The 24,576-nt window shown below is 37.8% G+C and overlaps 1 protein-coding gene across 1 annotated transcript; it reads right to left on the minus strand.

Moving 5' to 3' along the window:
* Positions 1-1,342: 1,342 nt before the first annotated feature.
* Positions 1,343-21,851, minus strand: LOC143418899 (B-cell receptor CD22-like). Its single transcript, XM_076884592.1, has 13 exons — positions 21,664-21,851; positions 18,588-18,744; positions 13,569-13,907; positions 13,230-13,451; positions 12,776-13,108; positions 12,322-12,558; positions 11,877-12,209; positions 11,568-11,792; positions 9,312-9,566; positions 6,353-6,437; positions 6,203-6,260; positions 3,010-3,266; positions 1,343-2,842 (listed from the first exon to the last, which is right to left on the minus strand). The coding sequence occupies exons 2-13, from the start codon at positions 18,640-18,642 to the stop codon at positions 2,779-2,781; spliced, it is 2,463 nt and encodes an 820-aa protein (XP_076740707.1). The 5' UTR covers positions 18,643-18,744; positions 21,664-21,851; the 3' UTR covers positions 1,343-2,778.
* Positions 21,852-24,576: the final 2,725 nt, after the last annotated feature.

Raw genomic sequence — 24,576 nt, forward strand, 5'->3', positions numbered from 1 at the left:
TTTCTGCTAAATTCTGCTATGCTATTGTATTTCTGCCAAGTATTATGTTTCCTCTAAGATATTGCAGTTCTGCTAAGTTATTCCATTTTAGCAAACTTCTTTTGCTTCTGCAAAGTTTTTACAATTTCTGCAACTTTTCAGCTTTTTCAGCTACTTTTTGCTTACAGCTTCAGCTTTAAGCATCCACACTGCATTTTCGCAGGAAATGCAAATTTTTCTAGTTTCATCTGTCTTCTGTGTAATGCATGTAATTTATCTGAATGGTTACTGGTTAATGAAATGTTCTTTATTTTTGTGTTGAAAGGTTTTTTACCTGCTGCTACCTACCTATCTACCTACCAGTTATCTAACTAGCTGGTCTAAATAAAGTTGAGTGAAATTCAAAGTCTGGTCTTTTTCAAGTGTGGACACCTCACAGTCAGAGAACACTTGACACTGCCTCAGTCTGAGACTCATGGACTGATATTATTCTGCTCCGGGGGTTGTGCAGAGATCTTTAAAGGGGCGGGTACTCAAAGTTAAAAAGGGACACATAGAACCATGCTGAAGAACAACAACACACATTCATCAAGAACCTAATATGGAATCATATCATACTATACCACTGTCATCAGGTGGGGACAATGCAAAGCAAATGTAGCCTATTATTATTCACCTAATGGTTTCTTATTCACACTCCCGCACAGAGAGACAGAGCAGGAAATGCAATTCTCAGAAGTAAAAATGGATGGAGATGAAGATGTGATCTGAAGATGATTTCTTCTGTGGTTGGAAAATTTTAGAGAGATAGACATCTGGCTACCTGACTTCCTCTGTACACGCTTAATGTGCATGAACAGACAAAGGCCTGTAAATCCCCTTTAAAATGAGAAGAAAGAAATTACTGCATAAAAATTTAAAATTTCATGTCACATTTGACTTCTGACTTCATCTTTAAGGCCAATAGATTAGTCTACAGGTGAAATTAATAATAATGCTTTACAGAGCTTTTTAAAATGGCAATATGATTTCAGATTCATTTCAGTATGCCTTTGTTGTGTACATTAGATTAACATCTTATAACAGTTGATTCAGTTCATCTGGACGTAGCATTTTGAGACTGAAGAAGTCACTTGGCTCAGTGATGAAATGTTTCTTCCCACTGAAAACACCACGTCCAGATGAACTGAATCAACTTTTTGGGATTTACTTACCTGGATGACTGAGAATGCATCAAAACATTTTGAATGTACAAAATAAACCGAATCAAATCTTTATTCACTTAATGCTTATTACCAAAGATTTAAACAAATTGTGTTAAACAATGAAGTGAATGTTTACACATTTACAATATCCACACGAATAAAAAAAATATATATATATTATACTCAAATTACGTCAAGTATATTAAAATGCTTGCACATTGCACATTGCATTTTTTTACTGCATTACAAACTTCTTAAAGCAAGTTTAAAAATAATAAAGAATACAAAATACATATGCAAAATGTAATAATCTTCCCTTAAAAATAAAACTGCCCAGAGAGTGGTTTGTGCTTTCAGAGTGCTTCTTGTTTGCTGTATTAAGTTTGTATTCCAGTACAAGCTAGATTAACATCTAATAAACTAGTAATGATTGTTACATGTGTTACACATATACACAGCTCTAACGTTTATAATAGTCCACTGTCCAAGGACACATTTTGTTATATCTGTTGCATCATTCTTTATCAAAATGCAAACACAGCCATAAAAAGCAGTATCTTCCTAAAAACATTAAATATGTACACTGAGGACTAGGGATGGGTACCGGTGTCGGTTCTGACATAAACGGTAGTAACCAGACCGAAAAGCAGCGCACATTTCGGTGCTTTATTTCGGTGCTTTTTTTTCCTGAGCTGTGATACACTTCTAGCCAATCATTTTACGTTTCCAAGGATGGTAGGCGGGGCCTTATGCAGAGCTACAGATTAAAAATGCCCAAGGCGAAGCGGTCAAAGTCTGGCTGTACTTCACAGCAAAAGATGCAAACTCAGCAGCAACAAGTGCTTTAAGCTGATACTGTGATACTGTCAAAGGAGGTAACACCTCAAATCCGATGAAACACCTGGCAACGCATAGCGTTTTTTTTAAAAGCCCAGAAATGCGCCGTATTTGATAGCTTGCTGCGAGACCTCACACCGAGCACATCTACTGCGGGTGGGTTGCCTGTTATGCAACATCCCCCAAAAACACGAAGAGGAGCGTCCTGGCCCCTAGCCCTGCCAGTGTAGCAGAAATGATGAGGATGATGATGCAGCAGCAGCCGTTCTACTCTGCGTGAGTAGCTTAATGTTGTTCGTGTGTAATTTACGTTGAGTAGGCTAACCACGTTATTACATTAATGCATGTAAGGTGAACTAGCAAACATCATCATAGCTACATGCGGCTGTCTTCTTGTTTGATGGCAGATACTCCCTTCACCCTGGCCAAAAAGGCTAAAATGACCAAAGAAAAAGAGGGAAACAGCTAAACATGAGAGGTTTTTGGACAAAGTTTGTATTTTTTCCATTGTTTAAGCACTGCTTCCAGCCAAGAGTGATACCATATATGCCCCATAGCTGCAGAAAAGGCTAACATTGTTATCTTTTTACAAAAAACCAGCTGAATATGAGAGGTTTTTGGACCAATTTTGTGTTCTCCATTCTTTGAGCACCGTTTGAGCACCGGCACCGTTTCAAAAGTACCGATTTGGCACCGGTATCAGATAAAACCTAAACGATACCCATCCCTACTGAGGACAAACATTCATGTTCATACTCTACTTTTTCCTGACTGTGCTGTACAGTGCTGATGAATACTCTGCAGCCTGTTGATCTCTTAATCTGTAAAGGTAAACATGATGTCAATAAAAATCACAATATCAGTAACATTAAGTGTTTTCTTTTCTTAAGTTAGACCAAAGTTACACCAAAACTAAATAAATAATGCATTTACAAAATCAAAACAAAGAAATTATGGAAACATTCCCACAGAAAATAAGTGTCCTCACCTTTGGGTGCTGTTAAATCTGACCACAGTGTAGTCCACATCTGTTACTTCTTCATCCTTTTCTTTTCTTCTTTTGGTCTTAATGGGGAGAATGTTGTAGTAGTCGTGCTCTTCTGGCTTCTTTATGAAAGTTACACTGGAATAGCAAAGATCATCCTGCTGCTCCTCTGCTGCTCTACTCTGTGCTGGAGCTGAAGGGCCGCCATGCTCTGGACGCCCACTTGGTGCAGGGTCAAACATGTAATAATATGAATTTTCCTGAAATTCAAGATAACTATTAAAGGTGAAAGGTTATGGTTGGACCCCCCCGCCCTCCCCTGCCAACTGAGCCACAGCCTCCCAAACCTTGTATCTGTATTCCTGGAGAGGTTTATATCCCGAGCAAAGGAAGAGCAATGCCATCAACAACAGCATTAAACAAATAAGTGTCATTTTCTCAACACATGAAAACTGATTACAATTAGTCACTGTCTTAACGTGTCTTTTAGACCCCATTCCTACAAAACTGCTCAAAGAAGTCCTGCCATTAATTAATTCTTCGATCTTAAATATGATCAACCTATCTCTAATAATCGGCTATGTACCACAGGCCTTCAAGCTGGCTGTAGTTAAACCTTTACTCAAAAAGCCATCTCTAGACCCAGCAGTCTTAGCTAATTATAGGCCAATCTCCAACCTTCCTTTCATATCAAAAATCCTTGAAAGAGTAGTTGTCAAACAGCTAACAGATCATCTGCAGAGGAATGGTTTATTTGAAGAGTTTCAGTCAGGTTTCAGAGCTCAGCACAGCACAGAAACAGCTTTAGTGAAGGTTACAAATGATCTTCTTATGGCCTCTGACAGTGGACTCATCTCTGTGCTTGTCCTGCTAGACCTCAGTGCAGCGTTCGATACTGTTGATCATAATATCCTATTAGAGCGATTAGAACATGCTGTAGGTATTACAAGTACTGCGCTGCAGTGGTTTGTATCATATCTATCTAATAGACTCCAATTCGTGCATGTAAATGGAGAGTCCTCTTCACACACTGAGGTTAATTATGGAGTTCCACAGGGTTCAGTGCTAGGACCAATTCTGTTTACATTATACATGCTTCCCTTAGGCAGTATCATTAGAAGACATAGCATACATTTTCACTGCTATGCAGATGACACCCAGCTCTATCTGTCCATGAAGCCAGATAACACACACCAATTAGTTAAACTGCAGGAATGTCTTAAAGACATAAAGACCTGGATGGCCGCTAACTTTCTGCTTCTTAATTCAGATAAAACTGAGGTTATTGTACTCGGCCCTGAAAATCTTAGAAATATGATATCTAATCAGATTCTTACTCTGGATGGCATTACCTTGGCCTCCAGTAACGCGGTGAGGAACCTTGGAGTCATTTTTGACCAGGACATGTCCTTCAACGCACATATTAAACAAATATGTAAGACTGCTTTCTTCCATTTGCGCAACATCTCTAAAATTAGAAATATCCTGTCTCAGAGTGACGCTGAAAAACTAGTTCATGCATTTATTACTTCCAGGCTGGACTACTGCAATTCATTATTATCAGGATGTCCAAAAAACTCACTGAAAAGCCTTCAGCTAATCCAAAATGCTGCAGCAAGAGTCCTGACAGGGACTAGAAAGAGAGAGCATATTTCTCCTGTCTTGGCTTCCCTTCATTGGCTTCCTGTTAAATCCAGAATTGAATTCAAAATCCTGCTCCTCACATACAAGGTCTTAAATAATCAGGCCCCATCTTATCTTAATGACCTTGTAGTACCATATCACCCTATTAGAGCGCTCCGCTCTCGCTCTGCAGGCCTACTTGTTGTTCCTAGAGTATTTAAAAGTAGAATGGGAGGGAGAGCCTTCAGTTTTCAGGCCCCTCTTCTGTGGAACCAGCTTCCAGTTTGGATTCGGGAGACAGACACTATCTCTACTTTTAAGATTAGGCTTAAAACTTTCCTTTTTTCTAAAGCATATAGTTAGGGCTGGACCAGGTGACCCTGAATCCTCCCTTTGTTATGCTGCAATAGATGTAGGCTGCCGGGGGATTCCCATGATGCATTGAGTTTTTCCTTTCCAGTCACCTTTCTCACTCACTATGTATTAATAGACCTCTCTGCATTGAATCATATCTGTTATTAACCTCTGTCTCTCTTCCACAGCATGTCTTTATCCTGTCTTCCTTCTCTCACCCCAACCGGTCGCAGCAGATGGCCGCCCCTCCCTGAGCCTGGTTCTGCCGGAGGTTTCTTCCTGTTAAAAGGGAGTTTTTCCTTCCCACTGTCGCCAAAGTGCTTGCTCATAGGGGGTCATATGATTGTTGGGTTTTTCTCTGTATCTATGAAGCGCCTTGAGGCGACTTTTGTTGTGATTTGGCGCTATATAAATAAAATTGAATTGAATTGAATTGAATTGAATTAACTAAAGGTACCCACACACTGTGCAGTATTATAAATCAATCATTACAAGCCACACTGTGCAGTGTGGATCTCATAAACCTGGGTGGGACATGAAGTTTGAAGCATGTGAATCGTACAATGATAATGATCAGCTTTTATTCCTCTGCTGTTGGTGTCCATACCGAATCATCAGACTGGATTCAGACTTGATAACAGCTGGCAGCTGTCATATAACAACCTGCTGCAAGAGCTCTAATAGATCTTCCTCTTTATTGGAACTCCTAAAAGCCAGATACTTCCATCATTTCTCTTTGTTTTGTCGCTTTCATGAGTGTTGGTGCTCAGTTGATCAGCACAGCTGATCATCATGCTCCGTTTCTGATGGTTGGTTAATAGATGTTGATTGCAGCAGCAGGCACACTGTGAGAGGATCACCCTAAATTTCTGGCATTGTAATGATTTTATCTCAGACCGTCTTTGTTTACAAGATTACTACAGCCAACCTTTTAAGTTCTTCCACTGTTTAAGATAGGACAACCACATTAAACACAATCAAAGCTATCACCACCATTTTTTCTTTATCTTAGATGGCCCACAGTCAAAAAATGTATACGCAGCTTAATATCTGGTTGGGTTAATACCCACTTTTCTGTACTACAACAGCTAACTTTATCTTTCAACTGTGCAGTGTATGACAGCAGTATACAGACATGTACAAGGATATTAAGTTACATTAACATGGTCTTTTTCAGGTTCATATATGTATACCTGATACCTGACCTCTTCTTCCTTACCTCTGCTTTGTTGTCTGGCCTCTCTCTGGATGAATTTGTTTTGAAGCACCCTTTTCTTCTGTACAGAAGGACGAATGACCATATCAGTGAATTATTACATGAAAACACTAAAGACTTTTTTAATAACAACAATAAAACTGAACTGCTCACCTAATGAATATGATCCCACAGATGATTATGACAGCCAGAATTAGAACAGCGATTAATGCAGCTGCAGCGATTTTTTTCCATGAGTCTAGGAAACAGTGACAAAACCGAACATTTGTCACTGGATTACAAGATTTGGGATCACATAGAAATGGAGATAAAACATTTAACCGATCAGACCAAAATCTTCAAATTAACGACTCGATTCTGAATCTAATTCTAACTCTAAACTTTAACAATACTAAAACAAACATTAGGACATTGTAACAACTCCATTGTACTACTATTTTGATTGTACCTAATGCCAGGACAACAACTGTTTGTGTGTTAAAACATGCAGATCTTGATTTTTACTGAAGTCGACCTCAACCGACTCAACACTAAATACAGAGAAAACAGGACAGTAAGACTTGTGGTTAGCATTAGCTAATGGGACTAATGGGAGGCCACTTAATTTCATCTAAAAAGCTCCACAGCTGCAAGTAGCAATGAAACTCTATCTGACATATTTAGGACAACGACCGTGTCTGTAGACTGGCAAACAGTGAAACTGCTACACACTGATTGCCAAACCTGAGAGTTTGCTCATATCACGCTGGTCACCATCCTACAAGATTTCATTTACTCTCTTTCAGTTTGTATTTGGAAAATGTCAAACACATAGACACAAAGCACCACAAGATTTCTTTTTAAGAAAAACAGAGCTGGATATACAGCAGCATTGACTATGACAGCATGATGAAATAGATCATCAAAAATCAGCCTGGAGAACAGATGAAATATTACAACCCACACTTGGTATTTTTACTTGTAAAGAGCTCTTGTAATTATCATTATTCAAGTGTTTTGTATGGAATGTAAGAATGTCTCTCGGGTTGTTTTGTGGGTGTGATACAGTAATATATGGTCTAACAAAACAAAACCGATAAAAAGGCATTGTTCATGAAGCAGACTATGATGATGTCTTTGTATGGGGCGACGTTTGTAAAGTGAAACATGCTGAAATTAACGGCAACATTTTTCCACATTTAGCTCAAAACCTTACAAAAACATATTTTTTCGAGTAATTTTTTACAACATTTAGTAAAATATTTGTAACTTTTCATCAAATGTTAAATATTAAATCTAAATGTTAAATGTTAAATCTAAATGTTAAATGTTAAATCTAAATGTTAAATCTAAATGTTAAATGTTAAATCTAAATGTTAAAAGTTAAATCTAAATGTTAAATCTAAATGTTAAATGTTAAATCTAAATATTATATTTAAATCTAAATGTTAAATGTTAAATCTAAATGCTAAATGTTAAATGTTAAACCTAAATGTTTAGGCTAATATGCAAATTTATTGTACGGATCAACGGAAATACCAAAATAAAAGCTTCCTGAAAACCTCTGGTGCAAAATTGTGTCTGTTCTCTTCCTCGCTTCTGCCCGCCATGTGCTGCTTCACTTCTTGCCTACGAGCATGTCCAGCGATTTTGCTGGACATGTGCTGCAGCGATTGTGAAGTGGAGACTGCAGCTGCTAAGAGTGCACTACTGCTAAACCTTTGGATCGCCGACAAAACAGATCTTCCGATGTTTTCAGCTAAATCGCCGGACGTGCTTTCTCATGGTCGGGTTATGGCTGAATTCCAGTGGAATGACAGTCCCGCCATAATAGACGTTCCAGCCATGTGTTCCAGCCCTAAACCTAACCTTATCTAACTATAACCTTATTCCTGACCTTTACTAGCAGTTAAATGACGTAAAATAGTGTTTTCCAAAGCGATTTTTAGAAAATGAACGAACGTGTAGATTGAGTCCAAACGGTTCTCATGTGCTCTCCTTTTTTCCGATGCCGTAATTTAGGAACGTGTTGGGTACCCGAAAGCATAAAATGTTGACAATTTGTCACCTAGCGAAAATTATTACGCTTTGGGAGTGAGAACGTGTCTGACCACTACCGGCACACTTTTGCACCGGAGGTTTTCGGAAAGCTTTTATTTTGGTATTTCCGCTGATCCGTGCAATAAATTTGCATGTTAGCCTAAACATTTAGATTTAACATTTAACATTTAGCATTTAGATTTAACATTTAGATTCAGATTTAAATATAATATTTAGATTTAACATTTAACATTTAGATTTAAATATAATATTTAGATTTAACATTTAGATTTAAATATAATATTTAGATTTAACATTTAGATTTAGATTTAAATATAATATTTAGATTTAACATTTAACATTTAATTTAAATATAACATTTAGATTTAACATTTAACATTTAGCATTTAGATTTAACATTTAGATTTAGATTTAAATATAATATTTAGATTTAACATTTAACATTTAGATTTAACATTTAGATTTAGATTTAAATATAATATTTAGATTTAACATTTAACATTTAGATTTAAATATAACATTTAGATTTAACAGTTATCATTTAGATTGAATATTTAACATTTAGATTTAACATTTAAAATTCTGTTTTAAATATGAAAAGTTACAAATATTTTACTAAATGTTGTAAAAAATGACTTGTTTTGAGCTAAATGTGGAAAAATGTGTTGCCGTTAATTTCAGCATGTTTCACTTTACAAATGGCGCCCCATATCTTTGGCAGCCAACTTGAGCCAACTGAAAATCTCGAGGACATGATGAAAGCTGAGACTGAAAGCACTGTCAACACCATTTGGTAACAGGTTATGGGTGTATTATCTGATTCATAAATGTATACATACTGTAATCTTATTTTATTTCCCTACATAACTGACACTGGTAAACCAATAATAAACTAAATAAATTGTTCTGTAACTGTAAGATTAACTGCTGTTTTCTACTGATCTGTTTTGTTCCTTGTACCAGGTGTAACTAGCTGCTAGGTTAGCATCACTGCTACAGGTCAGAGTCACTGAACTGCCCTCCACTATCTCAGCAGAGGGAAATTATGTTTTCAAAAAGTTTTTTCACTCACATTTCACATTGATAGAGATGACTTTAGATATTGTTTTGCCCAGCTCATTCTCAGCGGTACAGCAATACTTTCCAGAGTCAGAAAACCAGATGGACCTGAAGATGATCTGCTTTTCTTGGCTGATCGGTTGTTGTTCCTTGTACCAGGTGTAATTAGCTGCTGGGTTAGCATCACTGCTACAAGTCAGAGTCACTGAACTTCCCTCCACTATCTCAGCAGAGGGACTCACTGACACAGAGGGAAGCTTTGGAATGTCTAGAACAGAAAATATTAACATTAGAATTAACGTCATAATACATTGTGTATTTTTCTGTTAATAATTACAGCAAGCAAAACACAAGAATACAAACTTTAATCTTTATTCTTCTGGCATTAATGTTTATTCAAAATATCCGTATTTCTTCTTTAAAGTTATGGTCAAGACATTTCCCTCACTTTCATTTCAGTCTGTCACACCCTCAAGTATGGGGAAACAGTCAGCCTTTAAATATTTGAAGGATCTGTTATCCTCAATATATTAGGTTCATGCTTTGCATGAACATACCATGTTTGCTGGATTTGTCAGTTGTTCCATAAATTGGATGTACACATGACAGTCCATGGACAGACCTTTGTAGACAGTCAAAAACAGATCCCTGCACAACCCTGTCAGAAGCACATCCCTGTTTATTAAACTAGTAATCAAATCCTCTAAATAAGCTAAATAAGCAGGATTACATCTACATTTGTATTTCAAAATAAAATTAAACCACTTACAGTCAGGGGAAACATTATTTGAACCGCTGCTTATTTTGCAAGTTTGGCCGCTAACAAAGATGAGTCTTTAATTTCAATGGTGGGTTTATTTGAACAGTGTGAGATCAATAACGGAAATAAAATGCAGAAAAATGCATTTCAAAAAAGTTATAAATGAACTTGCACTTTCATGAAGGAAATAATTATTTGATCCCCCACCAGTCAGCAAGATTTCTGGCTCCCAAGTGTATTTTATACAGCTGATGTTGGGAGCCTTCTCAACTCATTACCTGTATAAAATACAGATGTCCATAGAAGCCATCAGTGCATCCAGATTCCAAACTCTGTACCATGGCCAAGATGAAAGAGCTTTCCAAGTATATCAGGCAAATCAAAATTCTGGCCCTACACAAGGCTGGAATCAGCTATAAGACCATCACCAAGCAGCTGGGTGAGAAGGTGACAACATTATTATTCACAAATGGAAGAACTATAAAATAACTGCCATTCTCCCTCGGTCTGGAGTTCTATGCAAGATCTCACCTCATGTAGTTTCAGTAATAATGAGAACAATGTGGAACCAGCCCAGAAATACTCGGAAGGAACATCAGTGATCTCAAGGCAGCTGGACCAAGAAAACACTACGCCATGAAGGACTGAAATCCTGCAATCCCCTGTTTGAAGTTTGCCACTGAACCTCTCAATAATTCAGAGGGGGACCGGGTGAAAGTGTTGTGGTTAGATGAGACAAAAATTGAGATATTTGACATCAACTCAACTCGCTGTGTTTGGAGGAGGAAGAATGGTGCCTATGACTCCAGGAACACCGTCCCCACCATCAAACATGCAGGGTGTTTTTTCTGCCAAGGGGACAGGACAACTGGACCGGATTTTTAGAAATACATTTTTCTGGGTTTGGTGGTTATTGTTCTGTCACTCACTGTTCAAATAAACCTACCTTTGAAATTATAGACTGACCATTTCTTTGTAAGGGGCAAACTTACAAAATCAGCAGGGGTTCAAACAATTTTTCCCTGACTATAAATGGTGAGACAAGGCGGTGGTTAAGATTGCTTTGTTATGCATGGGGAAAAAGCAATGATTGCTCAACAAAACTTACCTTTTTAAAACTGCTTTTGGTTAATTTTTTGCCTGTTTTATTTTCTCTTTTTAAATCTTTTTATGTGTGCAGCACTTTGTGATTCTGTCTTGAAAGGTGCTATATAAATAAACATTTATTTATTTATTTACATGGTCAAACCATTGTTCATCACATTGACTGTTCTTTTTGAACTTACTCTAAGTCAATAAATGTTTCTGATTCATGAACCTGGCTGCACTCACCTTTAAACTCTTTGTACTGTAACACACTCACACAATTTAAATTATTGTATAGTATTGTAAGTTATGCTGAATATCTGAACCAACAGTTTGGTGAAAAAAAAGGGTGTAGATGTTATTTGGGACATCATCCCAACTTATTTGGGATGATGACCACATAACGCAATGAAGTAAACTTACACACAGGATCTGAGCGATAACCTTCGTGTCCTTTGAAAGCACAGGAGATGATGTCTCCAGGACTGAACAGATCTTGATAAGAACGTCGTTCAACCATAAACTGATTGTTTTTGAACCAGACAAAAGAAAGACGACCAGCTGGACTGCAGCTGCTTTCACACTTCAGCTCTGCCTCAGTCTGAGACTCATGGACTGATATTATTCTGCTCACCTTCACCTGCAGAGCTGTGTGAAATAACAAAAATAGTCACATTATTAATTAAATGACTTAACTGAATGAAATATCCATCAGTGTGTATTCATCAGTACCTGTGACAGTCAGAGTTGTTCCAGGTAAACTACTCTTCCATTCAAATCTTTGTGTTTTGAATTTGAAGTGATACTCGGCTGAATCACTCTCTGTCAGGTCTCTGATTCTCAGAGTGGAGAGTCCTCTCTCTGTTTCAATCACCTCAACACGACCTGCATACTGGGAGTCTTCTGTGAGATCCTCAGATCCACGACCAGAACGGAACCAGGACTTTGATTGGATTGAACTTTCATAACTGTTGTAAGTACATGAAATGTCCACTGATGATCCTTTGAATGCACAGATGCTTCTGTTACTGTAATTCACTCTGTTGCACCGTTCAACATATATACCTGAAAAATTACAATTAAAAATTTTTTTAAAACCAAATTTATTGACAGAACATGACATTAATTATCACCTAGATTAAGTTTTTATTCAGGTAAAACCTCTAAGTGAACTCACAAACTAATGGAGAGTGAAAATCCTCAAATCCTTTTAAAGCACATGAGTAGCTGTTTTTATTGCCATATGACATTTGATATGAGTAGCTGTATGAAGTGTCATATTGAGCTTCATAAGAAGAAGAGCTGGCTCCAATCACTTGTTGTCCATTTTTGTACCAGACATAAGATGAAACATAAGGATCACATCTGGTGACACAATCCAACTGTCGTCCATTGAACCCTCTGACCTGAACATCTTGAACAGTGGACAAGAAACAATAAATAAGATGTCAGTCACTCTCACACTGAGGGAGACATTTGTAAAATTCACAGAAGTGATAAAATTAATTAGAAACAAAGTATTAATTCTCTCCATCTTTAGACCCGAAACCATTCAAACTATTATTAAAAGGTATGGGAGAACATGCAAATAAAAATTTATTAAATATCCATCAGTGTGTGTTGATCAGTACCTGTGACAGTCAGAGTTGTTCCAGGTAAACTACTCCCCCATTCAAAGCTTTGTGTTTTGAATTTGAAGTGATACTCGGCTGAATCACTCTCTGTCAGGTCTCTGATTCTCAGAGTGGAGCGTCCTCGGTCTGTTTCAGTCACCTCAACACGACCTGCATGCTGGGAGTCTTCTCTGAGGTCCTCAGATCCACGACCAGAACGGAACCAGGATGTTGACTGGATTGAACTTTCATAACTGTTGTAAGTACAAGAAATGTCCACTGATGAGCCTTTGACTGCACAGATTCTTCTGTTGCTGTAATTCACTCTGTTGCATGAATCATCTTGGACACCTGAAACATTAAATGATTTTTAAGTCAGATTTAGAAAGTAGTTACTGTGAGTTTGACTGTTTTTATTCAGATGTATGTAATGACTCTATGAGATGGTTTTATGTTACTGAAATAAACTCACACACTGAAGGAGAGGAGAAATCTTCATGACCTGTTACAGCACAGGAGTAGCTATCTGAAGGATTCAGATTGTCTGTATACCAGTACTGGTCTGACTGATTAGAAATTTTCTGACCATTTTTGTACCAGGCATAGAAGAGATGATTATTTAGTCGACAACTGCCCCGACAAGTCAGTGTTGCTGAGTCAGGATATGATGATGTGTCCACGTGTACCTGAAGAACTGATTATGTGAAGAAATAAAATCAGAGCAGAAACGTAGACATCCATTATCAATAATGCAAATGCACACAGTCATGGTAATAATAGGTTTTGACTGATGTGTAAATAAAAATGTTACCTGTGACAGTCAGAGTGACTCCAGGTAAACCAATAAAACTTTTCTGGTTTGTTTCAAACCTGAACTTGTACACAGTTGAGTCGCTCTCTCTCAGGTCTCTGATTGTCAGAGTGCAGCTCTTCCAGTCAGAACTGTACGACACTCGACCTGCATATACTGGGTCGGTTTTCAGATCATCGGGGTTATTATCATTTCCTTTGGTGAACCAAACTGTGTTCCATAAATACGTATATCTTGAAGGGTGTTTGAAGGAGCAGCCTATGTCCACTGTTGATCCTTTTACAGCACAGATCTGAGTAGAAGTGTAAGTCACTCCATAATTATCCTGGCTTTCAACCACTGTAACACAGAACACATCAAAATGGGTCAGATTTATAATAACAAACAACAGTAAAATTATGAAGTCGAGTAATTACAGCAGGTAAAATAAATATGGAAAACTAAACCACATTTCTAAGTAAATATATTTTTAAAGGCGCTATTGACATGAAATTCTCACCCAATGTAAGTAACAAACCATCCAATCCACACATGCAAAGAAATCAAACCATAGATGTCCATAAATCAAGTTATGTGTAATAATGGGAAATGACAAAAGGAAAAAGTATTGAACACAAAAAAGTGGAGTTGCAAAAAAGGCACGGAAAATAATGCCACCAGCTGAAATCTGTCAGAAATTAGAAACCAATCCTGTCACGAAGTGCAAATTAATATCATCTGGTTCAGACAGGCCATCCACACAAGAAACATCTCATGATGGGTGAAGCCACTATGCTCTCATAAGGCTGTCACGACCTTATTGTTGGAAAACATTGTGATGGCATTGGTCACAGGGGAATTTCTAAAGTACTGAAAATTGCAGTGAGCACTGCTGGGGCCATAATGTGGAAGTGGAAAGAACATCGTTTTACCACAAACCGGCCATGATCAGATCCTCCCTGCAAGATTTCAGACAGAGGAGTAAAAAGAATTCGGAAGAGTTTCTAAGAGCCAAGGAGCACTTGTGGAGACCTATAGAAAGATCTGGAATCAGCAGGTAAGATTTTTTTTAAAGAAAATAATAAGTAATGCTCAACCAACATCGCCTATTTGAACGCTCACCACGCAAAACTCAATTTCTGAAGAAAAAGCATGTTGATTTTAAAGTCTGCTGAACAACATTTAGACAAGCCTGTGAAATACAGGGAGAATATAGTCTGATCAGATGAGACCAAAATTGAACTCTTTTGATACCATAATACAAACAATGTTATGAGGTCAAAGGGCACTGCATATAAAGTAGGGGTGGGTTTTGATAATCGATTTATCGATTCATTAAAATCCTGAATTGATTTTTTTAATGAATCGATTTTTTTTAATGTAAATTTATTTAGCCCGAAATGCCAGAATCTCAGGTTAAACCTCACAAAAGTTTGACAACCACCAAACAGCTAAAACAGTAAATGAGAGCAGGAACACGGATTCTGCAGAAAGACGTAAAAACAAAGCGCGGACCCGCGGATCAGAATCAGTGAGATGTCGCCTTTCTCACCCGACGGCACGGACACGGTCGGGGCTGAAAGCCGACAGCTCCTGATTCTGATGTTTCGGCAGGTCCGCGCTCTATGTTTACGCCCTTTTTGCGCTGATTCTAAAGCTGTTAGTTTGATCTCTCTCCAAACAATATTGACCGAACCAGCAGCAAAAGAGGATCCAAACTATGCTTCACATAAACATCGTCATGAATTCACTCTGACTTTTGCTGTTTTGCTTCCATCCATCCATCCATCTTCATCGGCTTTGTCCGGGGCCGGGTCGCGGGGGCAGCAGCCTAAGCAAAGAGGCCCAGACCTCCCTCTCCCCAGCCACCTCCTCCAGCTTATCCGGGGGAATACCAAGGCGTTCCCAGGCCAGCCGAGAGATATAATCTCTCCAGCGTGTCCTGGGTCTGCCCCGGGGCCTCCTCCCGGTGGGACATGCCTGGAACACCTCACCCAGGAGGCGCCCAGGGGGCATCCTTGTCAGATGTTTTGCTTCCACCACGAGAAAATCACACGTCATGCACAGCTCTCTCTCTCTCACACACACACACACACACAGTACACTTCAAGAACAGTTTCCCGTCTAAAAATCTGTTTTCTGCATTATTCGCTTGCTTGTTACGCACAAGTCCAATGTTGTTTACAGCGCCGTTGGCCGCTGTTTTTTTCCCTTTAATTACTTCCGAAAAGAAAACCTCATTTCTGCTGTTCAATAGGCTACTGAACAAATTTAAACTTTTTTAAATTATGCAAAATGCAAAACGCTTAGCCGTGTCTCTAATAAAACCGCTGTAACTTCAGAGGTAATGTTCATAAGTTGATTAATGGTTTTCTTTTGTTTTTGATGTACTGCAGAATATTTTTATAAAATCCCAGGCCAGGAAAATCACCTTCATATTTTTCTGTTTTATCTTCAGCTGCTTTGACAAAAAGGCATCTGCTGTGATGCTCACACCTTTGATAAAGTCTTGCGAGTGTCAGCTTCCTTTTTATAGATACAAAATATGTAAATGTGAATTATAATATTTCTGACTGTCTGAGGCTAAATTTCCCAGATTCACATTGAATTGAATTGAATCGGAATCGAATCGATTCTAGAAATCAGTGATGATACCCAGCCCTAGTTCTGATCATTTATCAGTGTGTGTGTATATATATATATATATATACACATGTATTATTTAGTTGACATGTATAAAAACAAAGCTGACAATTGTGAGACTGCATCAGAGGTGGAAGCATCACAGCAGCGATGCAGTCAAAGTAACTGAGGGTAAAACAGAAAAATATGAAGGAGATTTTCCTCACCTGGCTTCTTCCTGGTTATGGCTTTATAGCACATAACCTTTAATACAGTGGATTAAAAAATGAAGAAAATCATGAACCAACATAGAGTGGCTTGCAAAAGTATTCGGCCCCCTTGAACTTTTCCACATTTTGTCACATTACAGCCACAAACATGAATCAATTTTATTGGAATTCCACGTGAAAGACCAACACAAAGTGGTGTATATGTGAGAAGTGGAACGAAAATCATACATGATTCCAAACATGTTTTACAAATAAATAACTGAAAAGTGTATGAACTGTATGAACATTACCTGATGCTGCTGAAGTGAAGCAGAGCAAAGTTACAGAGGTTTTATTATGGTAAATGGTAAATGGCCTGTATTTATATAGCGCTTTACTAGTCCCTAAGGACCCCAAAGCGCTTTACATATCCAGTCATCCACCCATTCACACACACATTCACACACTGGTGATGGCAAGCTACATTGTAGCCACAGCCACCCTGGGGAGCACTGACAGAGGCGAGGCTGCCGGACACTGGCACCACCGGGCCCTCTGACCACCACCAGTAGGCAACGGGTGAAGTGTCTTGCCCAAGGACACAACAACCGAGACTGTCCAAGCCGGGGCTCGAACCGGCAACCTTCCGATTACAAGGCGAACTCCCAACTCTTGAGCCACGATTAGAGACACAGCTAAGCATTTTGCAATTTGGCATCATTTGTAAAAGCTTAAATTTCTTTGGTATTGAACAGCAGAAATCGGGCTTTCTTACCGACGGTCATTTTTGGAAAAAACAAATAAATAAAATTTAAAAACAGCGGCCGACAGCACTGTAAACAAGGGCAGACTGGCGTATAATAAGCAAGCGAATAATGCTGATACTTGAGATGGGAAACTGGTCTTTAAGTACACTGAGAGAGAGAGAGAGAGAGAGAGAGAGAGAGAGAGAGAGATGTGCAGGAAGTGTGATTTTTATCGTGCTGGGAGCAAAACAGCAAAGGTAAGAGGGAATTAATGACGATGTTTCTCTAATGTGATACGTAGTTTGGATCTTCTTTTGCTGCCAGTGAATTTTGGTGTGACGAAACCTGCAGCTTCACAGTCTGTGAGATATCGGCTTTCAGCACCCGATGACATGCACAGGTACATACTGTCGAGTGACCGATCTGCGCTCTGTGTTTACATCTTTCTGTGGAATCAGTTTACCTGCTTTTTAACAGTTTGGTGTTAACAGTTAACAGTTCTGGCATTTCTGGCAAAATACATTTATATTTAAAAATTGATTCAAGATTTAATAAATCGATATCGTGTTATTCAAAGTAAAATCATGAGAATTGTCTTCGAGGCATTAAATATGTCAGTAAGCATGTTTAATAATTTTTCCCAGTGTTATTTCTCCTTATTACACATAATTTCTGAACATCTGTGGTTTAATTTCTTTGCATGTTTTGATTGAATGGGTTGTTGCCGAATTTGATCTCAATAGCACCTTTAGAAATATATTTAGAAAATTTGTGTCGTGTTCAATACTTATTTTACCCGCTGCATATAGGGAGAACTTCACACAATTGAAAAAACGTTGTGCTTCATTTCTATTATAAAAAATATTTAACAACTGTTTTTCTCAGCCAAATGTGTGAAACGATTATCTTAGAATATAAATAGATTTACACATTTTAAATTATCTGTTATCTAAATGATCCATTTATACTACTTGACAACAAAGTATAACAGAAAATTCTGTTAATCTTTAGAATTTTTCTCCCTGTAATTCAATGATATATAATGTAACACTAAAGTAACTACAGTATGTCAAAAAACATTACTATACTTAAATAAATATTATAAAAAGTAAATTATAACAATTAATGCATCAGTTGTTTCTTCTTTTTATCCTGTATAATAGAGACATACTGTAGCTTTATAATGTTAAGTGTCATGGTGAAGTTGCTGAGAATGTGAAAAGTGGAAACCACTCTGTCTTTTTCTAAATGCATGTATATATAATATCTGCGGTGTTTGTACACATCAGACAGCATCTGTATTTATTTACAAAAAATATTTAAATATATGAAAACTGTAAGTACAAATCAAATGCAAACATGTATATGTAATTCCTGCAGATGGTGGATGTGTGACAGCCAGAAACAGCTCTGGTGTCGAGGTGTAACTGCAGATATAAATCAAATATAAGGGTACACAATACCTGTTAGTGAGAGAAGGAAGAGAACAAATCCACTGGCTGCTGCACTTAAACTCATAGCTGCTCATCTCATTTCTTAATTCACACCAACATGACAAATACTGTGTGCCAGCTAGTCTTCATCAGACGCTGAGGATGTAGTCTTTGATGGCAGCGTCTTCTGTGGTTGGAAAATATAAAAGTGATATTAAACTGTCTTCCTTCCGCAGTACATGCTCAACATGCGTAAACAGATGAAATCTGGTAAACCTCCACTCGAACCCTAATGAAGTGAAGAAGTGCTCCTTATACAGTGGTTTACATGTAAGATTAACTTCTTAACAGACAAATTTGGCATACAGTGCCTTGAAAAAGTATTCATACCCCTTCAACTTTAACATTTTGCCACCTTGCAACCAAAAACTTCAATGTTTTTATTGAGAGTTTCTGTGACAAACTAACACAAAGTAGCACATAATTGTGAACTGGTATGAAAACGATACATAGTTTTCCAAATTTTAAGTAAATAGAAATCTGAAAAGTGTGGCGTGTATTTGTATTCATGCTCTTGAATTCTGATACACCTTAAGTAAAATCCAGTGGAATCAAGATCTGAACATCTGAAGGAGTACTGTTCCATCATCCAAAAATGGATAAAGTACGCTACAACTGCAAACCTACCAAGACATGGCCGTCCACCTAAACTGACAGACCGAGCAAGGACAGCACTGGTCAGAGAGGCTCATGGTCACTCTGAAGGAGAAATCCACAGCTCAGGTGGGAGAATGTGTCCACATGTCAACTGTAAGTCGTGTCCTCCACAAATCTGGACTATATGGAAGAGCGGCAGGAACAAAGCCATTGTTGACAGACAGGCATATAAAGTCCTGTTTGCAGTTTGCCAGCAGCCATGTAGGGGACACAGCAAACATGTGGAAGAAGGTGCTGTGTTAAGACGAGCCTAAGTTGAACTTTTGGCCCTAAATGCAAAACGCTATGTGTGGCAGAAAAGTAACACTGCTCATCACCCTGAACACACCATCCCACTGTGAAACATGGTGGTGGCAGCATCATGCTGTGGGGACGCTTTTCTTCAGCAGCGACAGGGAAGCTGGTCAGAGTTGATGGAATGATGGATGGGGCTAAATACTGGGCAATCCTGGAAGAAAACCCGCTGGAGGCTGTAAAGCACTTGAGACTGGGAGGAAGATTCACCCTCCAGCAAGACAATGTCATACCACTTCACATGTATGTGCTACTTTGTGTTGGTCTATCACACAAAGTCTAAATAAATAAAAAAACACAAGTTTTTGGTTATGAGGTGAAAAACTTTACTTTTCAGTGCCTTAAAAAAGGCACTGTATTTCAATCACTCTTTGCTCCTACAATTACCGCAAAATGTGTTAACAACACCATGAACAGATTTACTGTAAAGCTGCAGATTTAATGCGGGTTTAAAGAGAGCTGAGAGGAAATCTTTACCACAAAATATCTCTTAGATAAAAAGAACAGGTGAGGGAAATACAGCTGAAGAGGTCTGGTAGCCTTTCTGTTAAAATGATAGCTGTAGCTTAACAGTGCTGAGTGAGCTTTCCTGTAATCACCTCTAAGAGTCCGACGACAAAAGCAACCTGCAGTAGTTCACATACTGAAATACACAATGTATTTAATGAAAGCAATTTGAATTTCCAGCTCTTGTCTCATGTCCAGAGTGCTTACATTGAAACTAGTATCACATTTCTAATATTACAAAATACCATGGATGTCAAAATAAATATATATGGTGTGCGGCCTGAAAGATTCAAATACTTCGAGACTAAGAAGGGTTCTATTTCTTCACATCTTGACAAGATAACTGAAGATACTAATTTTGGAGCAGATGGGCTGATAAAAACATTGTATCTACAGTAGTTTTAAAATCATGATCTGATTCAAAAACTGGAAAAGAAATCCATATTTAATCCTGTTTTTTACACTATGCCATCTAAGACAGATATTTTTGCACTATCATACATGTGGCTACATTTCTGAGTGTACAACTGTATGCAACCCATTATGCATATAACTGCATGCCGGTTTTGCAAAGGTGGCCCAGGTTTTAAAGGATTGTCTTGTGATGTACTGTTTTTAAGTTACAAATTACTCTTATTTATTTTCCTTTTTTAATTTTTAACCCATATATTTTCCAGAAAAATGGCAAAGAAAGAATGTAAGTAAGGGTGTGATTTTTGGGCTGCAGCCCTGTTCTATTACAGATTTATTATGTGACAAGTGGGGCTGAACAAGACTTTAAATATAATTTTGTATTAGATAATTACTAAGTATTTATCTAAAAACATTTAGACTTATTAATGCATCTTTTGTAATTAATGGAAATATGTAGTCATATCTACCCGTGCTTTGTCGATCAGGCACTGATACCGATCAGTGTTAAACAGTTGAATTTTTTGTAACTTCCTGGTTTTAAATGTGGTACATTTCAAGTTTTTTCAGTCTTGGTATAATATGTCATATTTTATACTACACACCAACCTATTATGATCTTTGGTATGTAATTGCTACATATAGAGCACGAAATGCTGGTTTGGCTGCAGTGGTGTAAGCACAGATTTGGTGTCCCATGCAAAAATAAATATATATAAAACTTTAGGCCCCACCACATTAATACTGTAAACCATGCCAGCTCTGAAAATATAACACTGTGCAGACCTGGATCAATATTCTCATAAATAGATTAAATAGATAATATAAATAGATTTTATAATGTTGTGCAAGACTGATGAGATATGTAGAAACCACTTTTTACATTTTAATATTTTCTAAAATTCTAGTATTTTAAGTATTTTTTACTGCTTGAACATTTGTATTTATAATACTACATATTGGCAAATGTGAATAATCCTTTGAATATCAACTTTCAAGCAAAGTATAGCAAACTAATATGTCTGTCCTGAGACCTATAAAGCAAAGGTTTTAATCTGATTTAGCTCACTGAAAACTCTGATCACCTGTAACAGTACTTCTCTCTTTATGTAGGCTATGATGATAAAAATTCCTAAGGTGCCCCCTTAGAGACACATTTTGGCATAAAAGAACTCACCTGCTTATGTACAAAGGTTCTGCCTCCAATTACAAGTTGGCTAAAACAACCAACACATTATTTTCTGTCAGAAATGAAGCAAGCTGACTAAAACTAGGAAAGTCCATCAAGTTAATTTCTGCCTGTCTCTTTTTTCTTTTTCGAAACTCAGACTTTACTGATAACAGAGACATCCTACTGCAGCGCTATCTCTGTATCGCTAAGAGCGCGTGCACATGGACCAAACCAAATCATGAAATAAGGAGGGGGAGGCGGGGTCAGAGGCTGACTGAATTATATTCTTTGGTGTCAGAAACAAACAAAACTAATGCTAGAAAACGAACACGTTTATAAGTACCTTGTGAAGCAAACCGTATTTTATGGTGATAAAGTTAATAATTTCATAACAAAAACAAATAAATGAAATAATATGTATGGACTATTTGACTATTCCCTTCATAGAATCGTCTTAACTTCTCTCCTCTAAGGAAATCTTCTCTTAATTGATTTCACTTGCAGACTTAAAAAAGACGTACAACCGACCTGGTGACATCATCACTGGGAACGTGCTCCTGGTTTTGATATGACTGTGACAATTTTTAATTTCTTGTTATTTTATTGTTTTAATTGTAACATGTTTGTCTGAAGCGGGTCTCCCTTGTAAATGAGTTATTGAGTCTCGATTGAGCTAGTAAGTAAAAATAAATAAATAAAAAAGTAATTGAGTTAACTAATGAGGTTGCTTTGTCTGCTTTGGCCAATAGTGGTCACTGCATGACATGTGCATTACATGTGCAATGCATTTTTTTTTCAGTCATCTTTTGCTGACTTTTGAAGACTGGCATATCCTATTTAATACGTGCGTGGTTTTTCTTGATTGATTGATTGATTAGGAAAGCTTTTAGAAAACTTTGTTGGCTGCAGTTCTTCTTTGCTCTTTCAATGTTGGGATAAATTCTCTTTCCACATTCGAGTGAATCCAGGCTGCAAATTTATAATCAAAAATGGACAGGTCAGCAGGGTGTTTTGTTTTTGTTCTGCAGATCTATATGACTGAGTTTTGTGCGATACCTGTGATTCACTGGACAGGTTTAAATACTCACTGTAATGATTTCTTATCTGCAGTGCCACGCTGAGACACAACACAGGAGGTCTTGGTGCATTATCCTCCACACCTGCAGGTGGTGGTGGTCCAAGTTTATTCTCCTCAGCAAGAGAAGTGAGTAGATTTGTAAACAGTAGACTGTAGGATATGCACAGCATGACAGTACGGCAGATTCAAGTAATAATATGAGCCAGGTTTTGTTGACTTTGGAGTGCAGTGCAGATGAATTATGAACTTTTTATTTTTGTAGACAGAAAAAGAGAGGAGATGATATCATTGCCATTAATACACAGACACATGTTATAAGAAAATCAGAAAATGTCAAAAAGAATTTGTAATATTTCTATGTGAGATGCTCCTGAACTGAGGGCTGTGCTGCATCTGTTAAATTTAACAGCAGAGTACTCATTGACGGGTGGCTGGCCTCTCCTTTAGAGATACAGTGATGAATTTATTCCTCCGAGAGAGGCTCCGAGTAGAGCCGCTGCTCCTCCACCTTGAAAGGAGGCAGTTTAGGTACTTTAGGCATCTGACAAGGATGCCTCATGGGTCAGGTGTTTTGGCCATTTCCCACTGTAAGGACAGAACGACAGATGGATACACTGAAGGAGGTGGCTGGGAAGAGGAGAAGGGTTTGGTCAAGGTCACGTGTTTCCGCTTGCTGTGGAGCTCCACAGTGGCTGCAGCCAGGTGCTCTTGGGGAAGGAGGAGGTCTGTGTGTCCTTTAGCTGTTGTTCCTTTAGCTCTTCCTAAACAAGGCTCATGCAGGATGGAAACATTTGTCTTGACAAATAATAAAATGTATTTACATTAATACCAAAGACAGACCACAAACAATTTCTCAGTCAGCTCATCCCTTTACATAATTATTCTCAGGAATGAAAACACCAGCAGTATACGTCAGCAGTATTTATCTGAATGAAAAAATAAAGCAGGAATCAACACGTGTTCATATTTTACCACCAAGCAGTGTGGAAACTGCTGAGTTACAGTGCTTCACACCAAAACTAGTTCAGGATATTAAATAATTTCACTAAATCAAAAAATTTAAATTAAAAAGTTTTCAGGAAGTTTCAGAAATAAAGCTGATGTTTAAGTTTAGCCTCATCTATGAATACTGCATTTGATCCTCAGCCAAACAGCACAGTCCATGAAAACATCCTCCACAGAGGCAGAGACCGTGCTCCTTAACTTTTCTCTTTCTGTCATCATTCTAACGTCTGATTAAACACCATCTAAACAACATGAGTTTCAGTCTGTTTCTTTTATACGCAAGTCTCTAACATGACTGGACTTCACTGCAGCTCCTCCTGCTCTTCAGTGTCGTCTGCAGTGACGCCCTGTGAGGCTGAGACGTTCTCATAATCAGCACGAGTGTTTACCTGATGGAGAGAGAGCGAGAGAGCTTTCTGTATGTTTTTGATAACATTCAAAACTAAATACTTTAGTAATACTTAAAGAACTTCACATTATCCTACCTAATTTTATTTACATTTATTTTTGGATCACTTATTTTTCTATTCTAGTGCAATAGAAACTATCATACATCTATCATAACACATGTTGTATCAGTAGAACCTCTTACTTTGATGACATTTACAGATTCATTTGGTCCAGTTTCTAAGGCCACATGTGTCTTCTTTCTGGATTTAATCCAACAAAAAGAAAACGGTATTAAACTAAAAAGAATTCATGACTTTAAAACTGAAGGTTTTAAGATGGACATAAAAGAGCAATTATGACACTGTTGTTACTGTTTTTCTTTCTTTTTAAAAAGAAATGTGTTACCTCATCCACAGACCCAACACGAAGAGAGCAATCAGCATCAG

Source organism: Maylandia zebra, linkage group LG6, assembly GCF_041146795.1.
Source record: "Maylandia zebra isolate NMK-2024a linkage group LG6, Mzebra_GT3a, whole genome shotgun sequence".
Taxonomy (NCBI): domain Eukaryota; kingdom Metazoa; phylum Chordata; class Actinopteri; order Cichliformes; family Cichlidae; genus Maylandia; species Maylandia zebra.

Excerpts from the sequence above, each read along its gene's own strand:
- LOC143418899 (XM_076884592.1), bottom strand. The coding sequence starts at position 18,642 with ATGAGTTTAAGTGCAGCAGCCAGTGGATTTGTTCTCTTCCTTCTCTCA. Across the intron at positions 13,908-18,587 it reads CTTCCTTCTCTCACTAACAG|TGGTTGAAAGCCAGGATAAT; the intron begins GTATTGTGTACC and ends TCTGTGTTACAG. Across the intron at positions 3,267-6,202 it reads GGCCAGACAACAAAGCAGAG|GAAAATTCATATTATTACAT; the intron begins GTAAGGAAGAAG and ends CTTGAATTTCAG.